At 40.1% G+C, this 16,914-nt stretch overlaps 1 protein-coding gene and 1 long non-coding RNA gene across 2 annotated transcripts in view; both read right to left on the bottom strand.

The window, feature by feature from the left end:
- SPAG17 (sperm associated antigen 17) overlaps window positions 1–6,393 on the bottom strand; it is an 88,500-nt gene extending 82,107 nt beyond the window's left edge. Inside the window, exon 1 of the mRNA XM_068181889.1 lies at window positions 6,262–6,393. Coding sequence (XP_068037990.1) covers window positions 6,262–6,354 — 93 coding nt within the window. The 5' untranslated portion in view covers window positions 6,355–6,393. The remainder of the gene's footprint in view (window positions 1–6,261) is intronic.
- A 616-nt stretch (window positions 6,394–7,009) lies between these two features.
- Window positions 7,010–14,989, bottom strand: LOC137469295 (uncharacterized). Its single transcript, XR_010996434.1, has 3 exons — window positions 14,777–14,989; window positions 13,064–13,104; window positions 7,010–7,211 (listed from the first exon to the last, which is right to left on the bottom strand). It is a non-coding gene; the product is annotated as an uncharacterized lncRNA (long non-coding RNA).
- Window positions 14,990–16,914: the final 1,925 nt, after the last annotated feature.

Genomic DNA, 16,914 nt, shown 5'->3' with positions numbered 1-16,914 from the left:
TACCCTGTTGACTTCAGTGAGGACCACCAAGAGAGGGAAACAAGATCCAGTAAGTCTCACAGAGAGATGCTGACAGCTCAAGAGCAGCAAGAATATCAGGAATGTCAGTTTCAACTCAGGATCCTATGGTAAGCATGGTTCAGCAGCAATAGAACTTACTGCAGGAACCACAACTTCCTGCAGTTCTTCACATATACAAAAAATATCTACCAGAGAGCTCTAAAGCCCTGCTTTATGCCTTCTTTAGTTCCTCCTTAAAACATGCTAATAGCTTGCTGCCCACCAATTAAACCTGCTTAGCACTGATTAATACCACTGCAACAACGTCTGTGGAACCTGTCTTCCTTATCGTCCTCCCTCTTCTTATTTTTCCACCCCCTGGTCACAACTGTTCCTAGTTAATTTCTCCTTCCTTTTCCACTCTTTTTTCCTGAGTTATACCACTTGTCTTAATGTTTCCCCCACCTGTGACTTGCTCCCCAGCTCTTGTCCTCTGTCTCCTTGTTCAGCTAGTTTCCAGTTTCATTATCCAAACCCAGTTCAAGCTTTCTCCATCCTCAGACTCCTTCTCCAAATTCTTATTCTCTAGCCCATATAATTATTCACAGGCATTTTCAGAGTTATGGTTGAGCGATGATACCCTCCTCCTTCACAAAAGTACTATAAGCGTTTCTAAGACATTAGTATTTTCCTTGTTTCCACCGTGGTGCCCTCCTTCTCAGCAGCCTATGACAAAGCACCAAAGTAAAACATCAAAGTAGGCCCTGTTTGTGCAAAATGAGTATTAAAAAAAACAAAACAGGACTTGTGCAAACAAAATTATCCAACTCCAGATTTTTGTTATGCAAGAAGAAATTATCATCAGTGGGCCACACCTTCTCCCCACTGAAAATGCTCTGCTTCAAAGAAACAAGGTGATAAAGCTGCTCCATGGAACATCTATGAGAATATTTATACTATAGGCAAACCATTGGCTAATACATTAAAATAAAATAAATTGAATAAGCCTCTACAAGATAACTGAACTGGTAGCGAAAATTATAACCTTACTTAATTCTACAGAAGTATATTCGGATTGATACAAGGTATTTTGTACAGAAATTTAATTATTATTAGAGACAGCCTATACCTCTCTATTGCTAAATGAAGAAAAGAAACTGCTTTTCTAAAAAAAGTGCAATACCTGGGAATAGGAGCTGGAAGTAGCTAGTAAATATCCAAAGCAGCTACATACATCTTCAAAGGCAATAATGATCTAGACTTCCTGGAGTCATTATTAGCATGTCATCTATTTCTAGACTGACCAGTTTTGAAGCCACTAAAGATCATTTTTCAGAAAAGCTGCACAATGAGAACATGAATTGAACTCAATAGTCAATGTGCTACATAAATACACAGCTTAAGGTGTTTAATTGATTAGACTATTTTCTGAGGTTAAAAATCTAATATTTTTGCAATACTGGCTTTATATTATCGATCCTGTAACAGTATCCTTAATGTTCAAGGCACTGAAAGGACAGAGGAGAAACAGACCCTGCTTCTACAGCTCACCACCTAAAATCACAACATAAAAATGTGAAGGAAAAGTAGTAAAATGTATATGGTTACTCTAAAAATATTTTCTCCCTCAATATACAACTGCTCCTCTACTTAGTTTTATTTTTTCAAATGTTATTGTAGTATGAAGGCTTGAGAAAGGATCTGAAAGAGGATAGATTAGTGACTCTAAGGCTACCTCAAATGACATTCCCAGCTTAATGAGCAGGATAGAAAAAAACCATAAAAATAACTACTGGAAAATCATGGAAACAGTCTAGGGATGTTGCCACTGAGAATTTAACATGAGCATTGCAAACTGCACAAAGAAGGCCAAAATGCAGGCAACAGATATCCCACAGAATCAACAATGCCGGTTCAAATGTGAATTAAAAAAAATTGAACCTGGAAATGTGGCATTGGCAACTGAATATTGCTTAAGCAATCTGAAACAAACTCCAATTAAGGGCAGGCCAAATCACTTTCACTGGAAAACATCCAGTGACAACCATTGCTACAAATGACACTGTCCTGGTTTCAAAACTCCTAGCCATGTCAAGAGTTGAAATGCACCAAAGTCTCTCGGTGTTAGAAATAACCATCTGTGTGGGAAACTTCTATGTCCCTCAGCTGGAGAGGCTCCAAATCCGCAAGGTTAACCTAATTCTGGAAGCTCCATGTAAGCAGCAAATGGCTGTCCAAAATCCTTGCTTTCACAAAACACAGAAGGTGCCTCATCTTCCCATGATTTTCCTCTCAAGGCACCATTGTGTTCCTCTGTAATGTGATTTTTTCCCAGCTCTCAAAAACCAGTACACATAGCCTGTGTATCTTCATCACAGCAGTACTGGAATAGCATAGCTATGTTGAGAAAATATCTAAATTTAATTCACATTGAAGAAAAAAGCAGATGTAGCACACCATTTTTTTTTTCCTTTTTATACATATCTTGTTTTCTCTGCTTCATTTCCTAGACACAAAAGGCCAGCTGTTCTAGGGAAGACAACTGAACAAGTCAGGTATATTGTTTATTTTTTCAGTACCAGTTTCTAGATCTCTTTGGCCAAGAAAGGCATCAAGCAGCCATCTTACCCTCCTCCTATTTCCAGACAATCTGGGCATCGTCATTTTATTTTTGTGGTACTTACTGTTGTGGAGTTTACTGGTTTTTTGTTTGGTTGCTATTTTGGTTGTTTGTTTGGGTTTTTTTTTTTTTGTTTTTTGTTTTTTTTTTTTTTTTTTTTTTTTTGCAGGCTATGTGTTTGTTTTCTTCGATTGTTTGTCTTTTTTTCCCTTAGGACAACAAGAAGTAAGTTCATTTCATTATAGCAGAATTTCAAATTTACCTGTAAGGGCTGAGAAGAAACATTTGAAAACTCAAAACATCTGAGCATCACACATATTAGTGATTTATGAACAATTAGAGTAGTAACAACTCTAGCTAGCACTCTTAATTTTCAACATTGGTGGAGCTTGTAAATCAGTAAATACAACTGCCATTACTTAGAAAGGTTGTTTATCAGAAGTTTTGTAGCCTTAAGGTTCCATCACTGCTTGGAAGTCTGCAGACCCACTTTCATTGCTGATGACACACCCACATTTACTAATGGCTTTTGTTCTTAAGAGCATGAGCTTTTGCTGTACAACATGGGCAAGTGCAAGAATATCAAAGCTCAACAGAACGTTAATTTTTCTCTGAAGAGCAAGTAGTATGAATAGCAATCAAAAGTGGAGCCATCCTATTCAGAACATTTTTAGAGGTTTCACAAGATTTTAAGTTCAATTTTCAGGCCCTAAAATGCCAATGAAATGAGAGAAATCATACAGATGGAAAGTCAGCACAGAATATGGCTTCCCACTGCTATGCTTAATTATACCAGTTAATAAGAACAAATAATAAATGACAGTTATTTAAATTAAGGGCTGTATTTGCCCAGAATTCACCATTCACTTAGCAAACATCGCCCTTTAGCTACTTAACACATGTAAAGTTTAAAACTACTTAAGAATCTTAATTTATATTTTGCAATTTAATTCTTCTGTAGTGAGCCCAATCAAAATAGATGATAAATATCTGAAGGCAAATACAGTTTGCAAGTCCATGTTCTTCTGAATAGCACATTACAAACAAAAAGAATATACATAAACTATAATGTGGGGCTCTGGAAAATCCATATTTCCTCTGTATGTGTTTTTAAATTGTGTGTTTGCCAGTTTTCACAGTGCATTTAGTAAAAGCAATTATTTGCTTTGTAAATACCATTTAAATAATATTTTAGTTAGTATACACGTTCATAAAAATCTTAACAGCACTGGTTAAATGCTTTTCATAGACTGAACTAATAAAATAGTGTAAGTCATAAACACATTAAAATATGAAATTTCACCACTCGGTCTATCTGGTACAATTTAAAATCAGTTGTAGTAAATTCCCTTTACCTCCAATAAAGGGAAAGAATATTTTTCAAATTGATACAAGCAGATCTAAAAATTCTTTACATATGAATTACAAGGAGAGACATTTATTTACTTGATAGAAGTTCCCGTCATCTCCCAAATAATTTCAGATTCATATGGTATTTCATATACAATACTGAGGATGAGCAAGAAATGTTTTGTGCACTATGTCTGGTGAGATTTAAAATTCAAGCTGTTCAACACTCTCTTTTACAGACTGCTTTGAGTTCCTGAGTTTTATATATTTGAGTTTAAATTTCATATGTTGCATGATTACTGGTGTAGGGCGAGTGGGGGGAGGGAAAGTGTGGTCAGACTATTTGCAGAATGAGATTTGATTTTTAAAAATCATGTTTATCTTTTAATAAAAACCCCTATGTGATTAAGTAGTTAAGATATTCAATGCTCTCTGTGTTCAAGAGGAAGGAATTAAATTTGGCAGCAGAGCTGTACTTGTGTCAAAGATTTGCTTTTACAGAGCATGTTTATTTACATTATGTACACCCACATTTGGCCACACTTGATGAATCTTGATTCACACATGCTCAGAAGAGATTTGCTGGCATTTGACAGTTTTGCACTGAGTGTGCTCTTGCCCATGACTGTAAGAGCTGAATAGGAATACTCCTGCAGTAAGAAATTTCAGTGGCTGCCCAGCATCTCAGAAGCCTGAGCTCAAGCTGACCACAGCAAGGGAACAGTTTTTCTCAAGTTCCCAAGGCTCTGTCTGTGAACAGCACGGCAGAGAAAGTGAAATTAGCTTAACTGGAACAGAAAGCAGTCAGATGATAACAGAATTATGGAAACAAGGAATCTCAAGTCAGCCTCCATGGGTACAGGAATTACTAAAATCTTTAATTAGTTGATCACATACCTTTCCCTACAGAATTCTTGCCCCATTCAGTAAACATTCAACATTTTTTCCATCTGCCTCAATGAGTGGTCCAGAATAATACCAACTTTGACATTTCCTAAATTTTGAGCATTTTATTTCCTACCTTTAAAAATACTTCAATATAATGGTTTGCATTTAAGAAATGTAATAAACTACGTGTAGAGGCAGCAGAGCATACAAAGCACTTTGTTCAGTGAATTCACTACACAATATCCACAGCCACAATAAACACTACCATAAAAAAACATAATCACTAATTGGCACCTTGCTAGTAAGCACTGGAGGAAGACCAGTAGGTGATGGAGACTGAACCTTCACCCTGTTCTTATGCTTCAGGGAGGTTTCCCAAGGGTAGGGACAAGATTCACAAGTAAGAAAAGGCTCAAGCATCTTAGAACTCTACTGAAAAATCAGTGTTCTGGGGAAAAATGGGAAACAACAGCCTAAGCTATTCAAAAAGTGGTCTTGTTTGGCTAAGCTTATATTATATGGTTACTACCAAATAAAAGTAAAAGCAAGTAAATATTTAAGAGATTTTTGGACATCTGTGGCCTTTTCAGGAAAAGTAATTAGCCAGTTTAAAAGCCTCCCACTGAACTAAAAGTTCCTCATATTTAACCAGTGTTGCTGGCATATTAAAATAAAAAATAAAAAAAAAAAAACCAACAAAACACAAACCCACATCAGCTAAAACAAAAAAAAAAGGTCTTTTTTTTTTCTTCTTTCTTTTAAATAGGGCACAACAGGAATCCAGAAAACAAGGAAACCACGGAAGCAATCTGTCTCACTTGCAGAAGCTGTGCTAGATAAACACATGTGAGATAAATATTATTGTTTGCTAAACTACCAACTTATTTTGAAACCAAATTCTCTCTTGCAAGTCAAGATTTATGAGAATTACATTGCTTACACAGAACCTGGAAACCTAAATATGCCTTTAGATCCTCACACTCTGTAAAAGAAAAAAAAATAAAAAGGGAAAAAAGTGCCTTTTAGCTGCACACACTCGGGCAGGAAAATTACAGCCTCCCATTTTCAACGCTACAGTTAATGCTGTGTCAGCACCTCCATCAAGCCTCGTTGTTCAGCAGTTTATAAAAAGTTCACTCCGAGCCGAAACTTGGCACCCAGAGCCCAGAAAGGAAAGTGCCGAGGAGAGGAGGAGCAAAGGAACCCGCAGGGCCATGCTCGATGGCGGGGGACAAAGGGGCAGGGGGGCTCCGCCGCACATCGGGACCATTCACGGCCCTCCCCGGGGCCCCCTGGAGCCCCCGGCAGCCGCGACCCCCGGGCCGGGGTTGCGGCCCGAGCTGCCTCCAGCCCGCTCCCCGCTTCCCCCCGCGCCGCCGGCTCTGCCCCTCGGCTGCCTTCACCTCCTCGAGGCGGGCGGACACCAGCGCGGGCTCCCAGCTCGGCAGCCCGGGCACCGGCGTCTCCCGGCTGGACTTAGCCCGCTTGGGGCCCATGGCGGTGCGGCGGCAGCAGCGACAGCCCCGCCGGCCCCACGCGTCGCCCCGGAGACGGCGCCCGCGGGCGGAGCCTGCCCGCCGCGGGAGCGCTGGGCCCGGCCGGGGCGGCCGCCTGCAGCATCGCTCCGACTGGGAAAGGCTGGGGCGGCTCAGCCTCGGGAAGGGACATCACCATAAATATCTAAAGAGGCTGTCAGGGCATGGAGCCGGGCTCTGATCGGTGATGCCAAGCCACAGGACAAGAGGCAACGGGCAGAAACTGATGCCCAGGAGGTTGCACCTGAATATGGGTGAGGACTTTGCTGTGCGGGTGGCCGCACACTGAAACATGTTGCCCCGGGAGGCTGTGGAGTCTCACTCGCTGGAGATAGGCAAGAACCATCTGGAGGTAACTCTGTGCCACGTGGTTCTAGGAGCTCTGCTTAAGCAGAGGGGTGCACTGTGGTTCCTTCCAACCTGATGGATTCTGTGCATTCTCTTGGGGCTTTTGTGTGCTTTCATTGTCATTTTTGAGACAACGAGTGGCCCCCATCACGGCCACCCGAAGGAGAAGCCTCACCGAGGCTGTGTGGGGAGTGCTGGCATGACACGCTTACACAGGCACCAAGTGGCACGTCTCATCCCCAGGGCTACATAGCAGCACCCGTGGCAGCTCTCGGCATGCCCCTGAGGCGGGTGAAGGAGCGAGCTCAGGCGCAGTGCCGCAGCGTGACCCGAGCGGCGAGGCTGGCGGCACGCAGGTGTGGGCAGCCAGGCCTGCTCCCAGGCCCAAGCGGCTCTCCAAATACTACCATATGTTAAGGCACTGGGACCAGAAGAGGAGAGGGAGGCACTGTTGGGAGAAAACAGGAGAGCTGCCAAGACAAAGAATTCATTACAGAGGAGTCATGTCGTGATCTCACACTGGAGACGAGTGAAATATTCTGTGTGATTTAACATTTGGTGAAAATACCCCAAACCACATGCTGCCCTTCCCCCACCCCCTTATACCGACCGGGGTTGCTCAGAGCCTCCAAATCTTTATTTTATTTTCGTCAGAGCTTAAAACCCTGCTGTGCAGTGTGTTACTGCCTTAGTCAGGATTTCATTCTGGGATGATACTGACCTGGTACGTGTGCTGTATAAAACACCTTTCATTACACGCATTGGTGAAGGAGTAGGAATTTAGCTTCATGGAGGACATAACAGGCAAGTCTCTCATCTTTTTAGTTTGCAGAAGGGTGTCTTCCCAGTGTTTCTAAATAGCTATACAGTTGGTAACGTGGGAAAAGTGCACAGTAGATTTGCCAGCATCCATTAACATTTCCCCCCCAACCCATCTCTTGGCTGGTGTCCATTTTTCTGCTTTTGAGTTTTTCTTTTACTGTCCACAAAAAACAAAAATCAGGATTTGCTGTTGAAAGAAACAGACTGCATGACATTCCCACAATGCCCTTTCTCTTCACTAGAGTCTTGGATACACAGCCTGTGCCTGCTAAGGTGCACTGACAAGAGTATGGAAAAGAGAAATGAGGAAGGCTCACCAGCTGATGTAGCAGAGCAATAGAGAGGTTTGGGATTTAAAGCACAGATAACATTGCTAAATATCATAACTATGAACCACCCCTCAGATTTTTCATGGTGCAGTTTTCAGGAATAAATATAAATTTCAAGAGGAGTGACAGGAGAGGGTTGTGTACCTAGATCTTGATGCTGTGGCTGGAATGTGCATTACCATGAATTTGGTGGGAAATGATAACTGTTTAATAATGCCCATACCTGGATCTGCATGCTCAGATCACTGGAAGGTTAAAAACCAGAGAGATTGATGTTAGCCAACCAACAGCTCTGAGAACACACACAGTAGCTGGGAGAACCATGAGCTGGCCTGTTTATATCTACTGTGGGTTTGCTTGATGCATGAGGACTATTTGAAGGAAATGGTTTTGTTCTGCTGCTTACCACCTTAGTAAATGCATCTTAGAAATAACTTATTTATTGTTGGCTGCTGTGGCAGGTAGCAAGTCCAGCTGAAGTAGGACTGCTGATCACTAGGAGTTGATACCAGTTCATTTAAAATTACCTCCACCCCTCTCACAAACAAAGGAGAGGAAGAAATTGTATTTATGCTCTATTACAAAGGGTTGTAGTGTATAAAATGGGTTATCTATCAGTGAAGTCAGCTGAAGACATGTCCTGTTTGGCTGCTTGTCCCTGTCCATTCTGTTCGGCTGCCAAAGATGTTTGTAGGCCAAGCTGTGAACCAGATCACTGAAACCTCCTTGGTTAAATTGTGAAACAGACAAATCAGAAATACTGGGAAACTACAGCCTTTGTTTCTTCCCAATGGTCTGGACTGCACAATACCCAGCTGCATGTTTTGCAGCTGAGCCATCTGAAAAACTTCAGCTTTGTTCTGATAACTAAAATATGAAGCTGCTGCAATCTCCAAACTTGTATTAGCAAACCTGAATGTAATTCAGCTATACTGATAAGCCTCTGGTTAGATTCAGAGAGACAGTATGCAGTTTGGGGTACCTTCACAGAAAACAGGAATGTGCAGATGTAAGCTGGACATTTCCAAGAAGTGAAATTTGGTTGAGGGCAAGAGTTAATGGGACTATCTGTGATGACTTTGTGTGTGACAGGAATATTTATGGTGAGATTTTCAGGGAGAGTGGCAACCTAAAAATGCCAAGATCAGCCTTTAATTTTTTGGCTTATTAAAAAACACCACTTGTGAATACATGTGTGGAGTAACCTAAGGCATGAATTTACAGTACACTTGCAATTCTGAATAATACTCTGTGTAAATAAAGTGTAGCTCACTTTTTCCTGGGAGACAGGTTAACAAGCCTGTGTGTTGTGAGTTTATACAGCAGGGTAAGAAAGCATGCATGGTTAATACTGGAGTACCAGTACTGTAGTGTACTGTGGAGTAGCTAGACACAATAACATGTCTGCATGCCCACGCTTTTCATAGAAGTATAGAAGGAATGTTTAAAAATGAGGTATACTCTTTACCTATTTTCAGGAAGAGAAGGAACATTGATTGCCTTTTCTTTTAGGGCAACTTAAAGAACATTTGCACTTCCTTGTTCTTCAGTAAAGTGTGGGGAGTGGAAAGGCATTACTAGTTGTACATCTCATTTTTTCCCTTGATATTTTCTGAAAGACTATGGCTGACTAAAGAACCAGTAAAGGTTTTTCTCTTATTAATTAAAGCCTGATTAACTGAGAGGGGAATTAATTTTAATCCTGCTTGCTTTGTTTTTAAAATGTACTTATTTTAAATTCTTGAAAATTATTTGGAAAAAAATGATCTTTTCAGTTGGAACCATCACCTTCTCAGCTTTAGTTGGGAAGTAAGCAGAATCTCTTTGCTTGAGTCCTTAAAACACTTAATTGCTTTATACTGCTTTCATAAGATTTAAATGTTGCTGAAACAGGAAGGCTTCCTGAATTATGGCTTCAGAAAGCTGTTTTAGAAAGCTGGCCAGAAAAGTTGTCTAGAACAGCTAACATGGCCCTCAGCACTGCTAAGGAAACAGCCTTTCATCCTCCTTATATTTCTAAAAGAAGAAGAAAGGTATTAAGAAAAAAGAAAAAAGCACACTTCCTCCCCCTTAACCCCCCCACCCCCCAAGAGAACACCGTTCAGTCCTTTTTCCCTTCAGAAAGGAAGAAGGGGAGGAACAAAAAACTAATTTTGCTTTCCTTTCCAGTTTCATAGCACTGCAGCATCTGGGCTGGGAACAGCTTTTGCTTGAAGTTTGCAACCCCCCAGGACACAAGTGTCTCACAAGTTACACAGATTTGACAGCCATAGCATGTGTTAGCAAAGCCTCCCTGAACTCTCACATACCAAGCTGGATGTAGGAGGTCTTTGCCTACAGTTGCTGCTCTGGCCACCAAATGATTCTTTATAATTTATTTCTTAGTCTCCAAAATTTGTTTATGCAATTTGCATAAAGCTTCCCACATGGGATTAATTGGCCTAGTGGATGTGGACCAAGTATCTGTTTTGGCTTTAGGATCTAGAAAGGTTATTTCTACATCAGTAAATTGTAAGTGAGTGTGCCCTGAAAGGGGAAAGGTTAAGCCAAGTGTAAATATATTAACACATTCCCCTTCTGAATATGACATGGTGCTCTTATTTTTCTAGTGACAAAGGTCAGTAACTTCTTCATTAGACTGAGTTCTAATCATGAGACAATAAAACAACCTCTCCTTCTCAGACTGTAGTGGGCCTTCCTGATAAAATAAGGGTTGCTAGATGTTTGCTGAACTGTGAGAACTTGCAGGGATGATTAGAGGGAAAGGGATCAGCTGGATTGTAAAGGCAATGCAATTCAGACAAGTCCATCCACCACCTGGCAAGGCCTGCCCTCCAGTGCTTGGCCACTCTATGCATGCTCTGGGCCTTACCTATTTAAGCTGGTCCATCTAATACCACAACCAAAAGCAAAGCAAGTTGTAGATATTCCCTTCTCCCTCCAGCTCTTGCATTTAGTGGGTGCCTGGCCAGTCAGTGGTTTTTTTATTCACTCAAATGTTTCCAGCCATGCTGAGTTATAACTGTTTGCAGCCTCTGTTGTTTATTGCAAGTATAACATACAGAACAGATCAAACTTTCTATATACAAATACATTTACATTTAAGAGTCTTCACTAACTTTGTTTTACTAGGAAAAAATCCTCAAAACTTGCAAGGCCCTGTATTTAATTTTGGAAAAGATATTTTCTTAGTCTGCTCTCCCACGTGCATGTATATGCAAGGAGAATGTTTTTTCCCCTCACTGTAGCAAATGGCATAAGGATTCCTGGCAATGCTCAAAATGAAATCCATTATCATCTGTCAGTAAAATGACTTCCAAATTCCAGCTGGATGCTGGATGTGCAACAGTCTCTTTAAAGAAAGATTCTTGCATTTGGTATTGTAGTTCTACTATCTCTAGGTAACTGAATTTTGGAAGTAGTTCAGTACTATCATCTAGCAAAAAAAAAAAAAAAATCCAAATTCAGGTATCTGAGGTTTTATTCCTGATCCTTTCCAAAACAGATCACAAGTTTTTATATTTCTCCCTAAAGGAAGAAATCCAAAGAAAACATTCTCTCAGTCTTCCAGAAAGCCAAACTCCCCTTCTCCACTCAATTCTCCAGCATTTTCAAATCCTGCATCATTGCCTGCTTTCTTCTGGCACAAGACGAGTAGTTTCCCTAAGATTATAAAGTCTTTCATGGAGATCTGCTTCTGTAGCAGTCTTTACTTCTACCACCATCCAGAAGGGGTGACTTGCACAGTAGTGCTGAGCACTAGCTGCTAACATTTCTCAACAGCCAAACAAAGCAAAATCTAAATAAGTAGGATTTGAAATATTATGCCATTACTGGTGAAAAAAAAAGTTTATAATCCATTAAAACAAACATTAGCACCATAGAGGGTAAACAGACTTGAGCTGTGTGCCAGAGTTTGCAATGAAAATATTGATAAAAAGAGGTGGAAAGACATGGTGTGCTTATTTTTTTAAAAAACAAAAGATTATTTTTAAAAACAAGTGTAAGTTCTACTAGAATTGGAGAAACTTAATGGCTAGGGCTATACTTCTTTGGCCTTGGTAGTCTCATCAGTGAACTTTTAGTTTTTAGCTGGATTTTCTTAAGGTGATGTCTAATGGCAGAATAACTAAATTGCCACATTATAGACTATAGACTATACTGAAACTGTTGCTTTGACTTTATTTCCCCCTCATTTCTTTCTAATCCATTTTCCTGAACATATACACCCCCCAATAGATCTGGTTCAGTGAGCATATTTTGGAAAGAAGTACATGGAGTAATGACTATTTCCTGCTCCATTTTGGCTCTCAGTCATACTAGTGCCTGAAATGTGCTTTGTAGAACAGCCATGACTAAACTTCCCAGTCCTAGGGCTATATCACAAAACACTATCATGCCTTACAGTGTCACCCACTAATTCCTTTACTCTTTCATAACCCTGACGTGCAGCTACTGTCTCCTTATCACAGACTAGAAGAGCATCCCGTGCTTCTCTCTTCCCCACCTGTGTCATTCTTACTGCACAAGCTTTTCTTATCCTGCACCTCCAGAATTCAAACTGTACTGCATGCTGTGGCGCCATAAAGAATGAAATCTAGTGTTGCTCAGCAGGAGCGCATCTTTCACCAGCACTTCTCTCCTGCCAGTCTTTGCTTCTAGATACAGCTGGTCCGTGTGATCCGAGCTACACCTGCCAAGAACCCCATCCTGTGAACTCCAAGCACAGTGCAGCAATTAACATATTTGTGCAGGTGTGGTCTTCTTCCTCATCAGCTGTGCTGGAAGGCCTCCTCTCTTGCTCTTTATTGGGCACCCCACTACCACCATTTCCCAAGAAATTGTATGAAATAAAAGAATATGAAAAGGCTGGGTTCTGCAATAGCTGATGACTTCAAAGCATAAAATTTGTGAGCCCTCCTATAGAAAGTTCCGATAATTCCAGAGTTTACTTACTCCTAAGGGCATCAGGATCTAGCCCTGAACCTGTGTAGTGTCCCCTGCAACTGTTGTAACCCCTGTTACTAGGAAAAGGATGGTGAGAACCAGGTTGAGGTGATGGAGGTGATGGAGATGAGCAGGCTATTGGCAGTCTCTGCCTGCCAGGGCCTCATCTTGCACCTTCCTACCAAGACAGTGAGAGTTGGAAAGTACTATGAAATCTGGTTTACCTTTGTGGAATTATCTGTCAGGGAGTAGCATTCTTCAACTTCTTTGGAAGGATATTATGCATTTATGTGAAATGACCACAAAAAGTTTTCTACCTCACCAAAGTCCACATATGTATCCTTTGTGCAAGATTTTAGCAAGTCTTAACAATATGGGAGGTTGAAATAATTGGTGGTGTCTTTTTTTCTGCAAATGATAGCAAAACCAAGGCTCTCTCAGAGTGATTTAATTCTCAGAGAACTATTTATTTAAAGATCAAATTAAACAATTTAAGGAAAGATAAACAATATTTTCATCTCTATGAGATGCTAACACTTGCTCTAATGCAAAAGCTCCACTTATTACTGACAGATGCTGTATAATAAATAAAAGTTAGAAGGAAGATTTGGTAATGCTTTATCATCAGCATTGGATAGCTTCTGCCATGACCAGCCAATATGGATTCAGTAAGCTTTAAGCAAATAAAATGTGGCAAATTTTTATATTGTATCATATCATTGCAGAGACTGAGGTCAAAAGCATTTCTAATTAACACTTTTCTTAGTTAACAAACTGTGTTAGCACTAATTCCCATCAGTCACATTCCTTAACTCACATTAAGATTAGTGAAAATAAAAGCAGGCCTTTTTCCATCTCCATCACATTACTTCAGACAAAGCAAAACATTTACTGTGGCAGGGTTGCAAAAGGTGGAGGGCCATTAATGGAAAAGGTACAGAGCATAACTAAAATCTGGCCATGCTCCAGATGCATTGACTTGCTTGTACCAGTGCTTTCAGATCATGCATCCTTAATACTTACTTTTGTATCCAGTGATTTTTAAGAGAGGTAGTAGTCAGCATTTGAAAATAATGTGGAGAGATTTGAGATAAACAGTTGAGCTCAGCAGTTTGGCCCAATGTACCAGCTACGGTGTCTCATTCTCAACTGCACACTTAGGCTTGTAGTATGTAAGTGTTGTAATGTCATTGAGATAGGCATTGGATATGTCAAATTAGGACTGTGAGCAAAATGAAAGAAAGCAGATTTCTTAGTTTTCTTTATAATATAAGTTACATGCCAAAAGAAAGCTTTTTTTGGTGAAAACATTTTTTCACTTGCCTTGAGTTTGCTTTGCTTTTCTTTGTCATCCCACAAAATCCTCTGATGACTAAACAATAATAATTTAAAGAAAACTCTGGTGAATTACTTATTTTTACTGCAAACTCTTACCCGTAAACCTTGAATGCCATTACTACCAGTGTAGATCAATGAACTGCAACTTATCTGGTTTTCATTCCAACAAACAGCTGACATTTGCAAGATTTAATTGAACTTTTAATTTTTTTTTTTTTTATTTTGCAAATATTGTATTCCAGAACAGAAAGTTAATTAACTGAAATTGAAGTCTTCTAGTGTAATGTTGTTTAGACAACACTACAAAGACAGAGCTTTACCACCAAAAAGTGTGAGAGTTTGGATGGAATAAAAGCCTGCTTTGAAAATGAATCACTTCTAGAGTGGTTTTCATTTCAGAGGTGATGGAATTATATTTTGGAGATCATAACAGCAGGTTCAATCAGCACTTGATGTTCATTTCTAGAGCTCAGTACTTGAGATTCCAAACTGGAGTAAATATATGTCTGTTCATTGTTTTGGGGCAGTAAGTTAGCTGTGGGAAAAGTTGATCAATTCTGAAGTAAGGAAATTATTGACTACTAAAGCTCAACAATTACCTCATTCAGACCTTGCCATCAGAGTTCAAGTAATTCTTTGAACAAGAGGCTGAAGCCCAGATCTGTAGGCACTGAGCTCCCCAGACACCTTGAGTGACCTGAGCTTTTGTACCTGCCTTGCTCATCTTCACCCACACACCCTGGATCACTGGAGGTATCCTTGCCTCTGATCAGAGTGCTGTCTGAGAGGAAAAAAAACAGGGCAGACTGAGGTGGATTACCCTTCTTTTCTGCCCAGAATGAGTGGATTAGCAACATGCAGTAGGTACAATTGGCAGCACGTCTCATCCAGTGCTCCTAATAGATTTTAAGGAAATGTTAGTCACTTGATTCACTACATGTACTAGGATTCTGTTCAAATCAGAGACTTGGAGATCTTTCCTGCCAAGAACAGTGGGGTGTCCTGTAGAAAGCACTGTCCTTTTTTGCTTTTCAGACATGGCAAAATGATGGAAGGCTTCACAGTGCCATAAACCAATTTTTTCCCCAAGTGTTCATGATAAAAGACTATTGATGATGAAGCTTGGCCTTTGGGAGGCATTCCTCAAGGCTTCATTTATTCCATCATTGATATTTCTTCAACTAGCCAGGAACAGAGTGATCTTCTGAAAGAATGAGTACATTCCTGATCCTGATTTTATCTATAGAAGTCATGTGAAGGCATGGAGAAAACAAAGGAGTGACAGAGTTCAGAACCCTGGGAGCCACTGCATCACTGGTCCAACACATGAACAAAGCAGTCTGTACAGCTTGAAGTGTGGTGAAGGGTGAGAATGAACTAAAGGTAGACATTTGAGGCTGGAAGAAAAGAATTCCTATTCTCTTAATGCAAATACAAAACAAGTGGGGTATGGCAATATTACCATTTGAAGCTATGCTATGTGTTCAGTGTCTTTTTAAACTGAGATGTCTTGACCTGCTTTAACCCATTCATTTGCCCATCCTCCCATGCTGGTATCTAAACCTAAACCTCCACTTATATATTTGGAATTTAAAGAATTGTTGAAAGGAAAGAAACATTATGCACACAATTTCATCCATTTTTTTTTCCTCAAGTCAGTGGGGAAATATAATATTTTAATCGCATTTTAAAAGACCTAGATGGGAAGTTCTGGAACTCACTTGCATCAGAGTTTTTAAAAGAACAGCTTATCAGCCTGATAAAGATCAAACTGGGGATATTTTGCCCAGCTGCTTTCTGGGTTATGTATGAGAATCTGAGCTAGTGTTTTTAGAGTACTTTTTTCTAAGTACATAAGACACTTGTGTACAGTAGTACATCTAAAACATAAATTTAAGAAAGAACAAGAAAATGCAAAGCTAGTTGTAATGTTAAATAGCCGTATTTTCAGTATGGTTCAGTATGCATTTGCAAAGCTGGAGATGCAAAACTCAGGTGAGATTCTTGATAGCAGTGGAAGAGCAAGACTGTTCTCTCAGCTAACAAATGCTCAGTACTTTGTATCTGTGAAAAGTACAAGCATAGGAAAGCAAATATCAGTAGGGATTCCATCCTTCAGGAACCTGCATATGTGTTACAGAGTTAACCTCTGTACTTCACCTGGAGCAGAAACAGTGGGATGTGTGTACATGCTGAATCATGAAACTATAGTATTTCCTATCTTAGCATTTGGTTGTTTCAAACTTACACTCATGACCTAGACCTCTGGAAAATGCTCCAAATTATGAAAATATTCTGACAAATCTGGTGAAAGGTAGACTTGTTACCTGAAATAGAGCTAATGGTAGAGACCTCAATTATTGGCTAGATGGCAGTAGAGTTTATTTATGTCTTGATGTACATGTACACTGTGTATTGTACCACCTTGAAATTCAGCTTACTGTACTAGTGGAAAAGTTTCTAATATCATAGATCTACTCATCCCTATGCTAATGCTACTGTGTTCTGTTACATTGAGCAAAAAACAATTTTCATAAGGACAGTTCACTGTTTGTCTCCATTCTTCCTTCATATTCATGGAATGCAAAATCAAGCACTTGTCCCTTTTTAAGAATAGATTTCTAATTAACATTATACAAATCAGCCAGATGCCCACTGCTCTAGGGTAGTGAAAGCTGTTTTCTCTCAGCTTCTTGGTAGACTCCCAGTTTATGTGTTTCCAGTGGTCCCTCTGCTT

The sequence above is a fragment of the Anomalospiza imberbis genome, chromosome 2 (assembly GCF_031753505.1).
Source record: "Anomalospiza imberbis isolate Cuckoo-Finch-1a 21T00152 chromosome 2, ASM3175350v1, whole genome shotgun sequence".
In the NCBI taxonomy this organism is placed as follows: domain Eukaryota; kingdom Metazoa; phylum Chordata; class Aves; order Passeriformes; family Viduidae; genus Anomalospiza; species Anomalospiza imberbis.
Note: the sequence above shows the minus strand (reverse complement) of the source record. Positions and strands in the feature narration are given on the sequence as shown.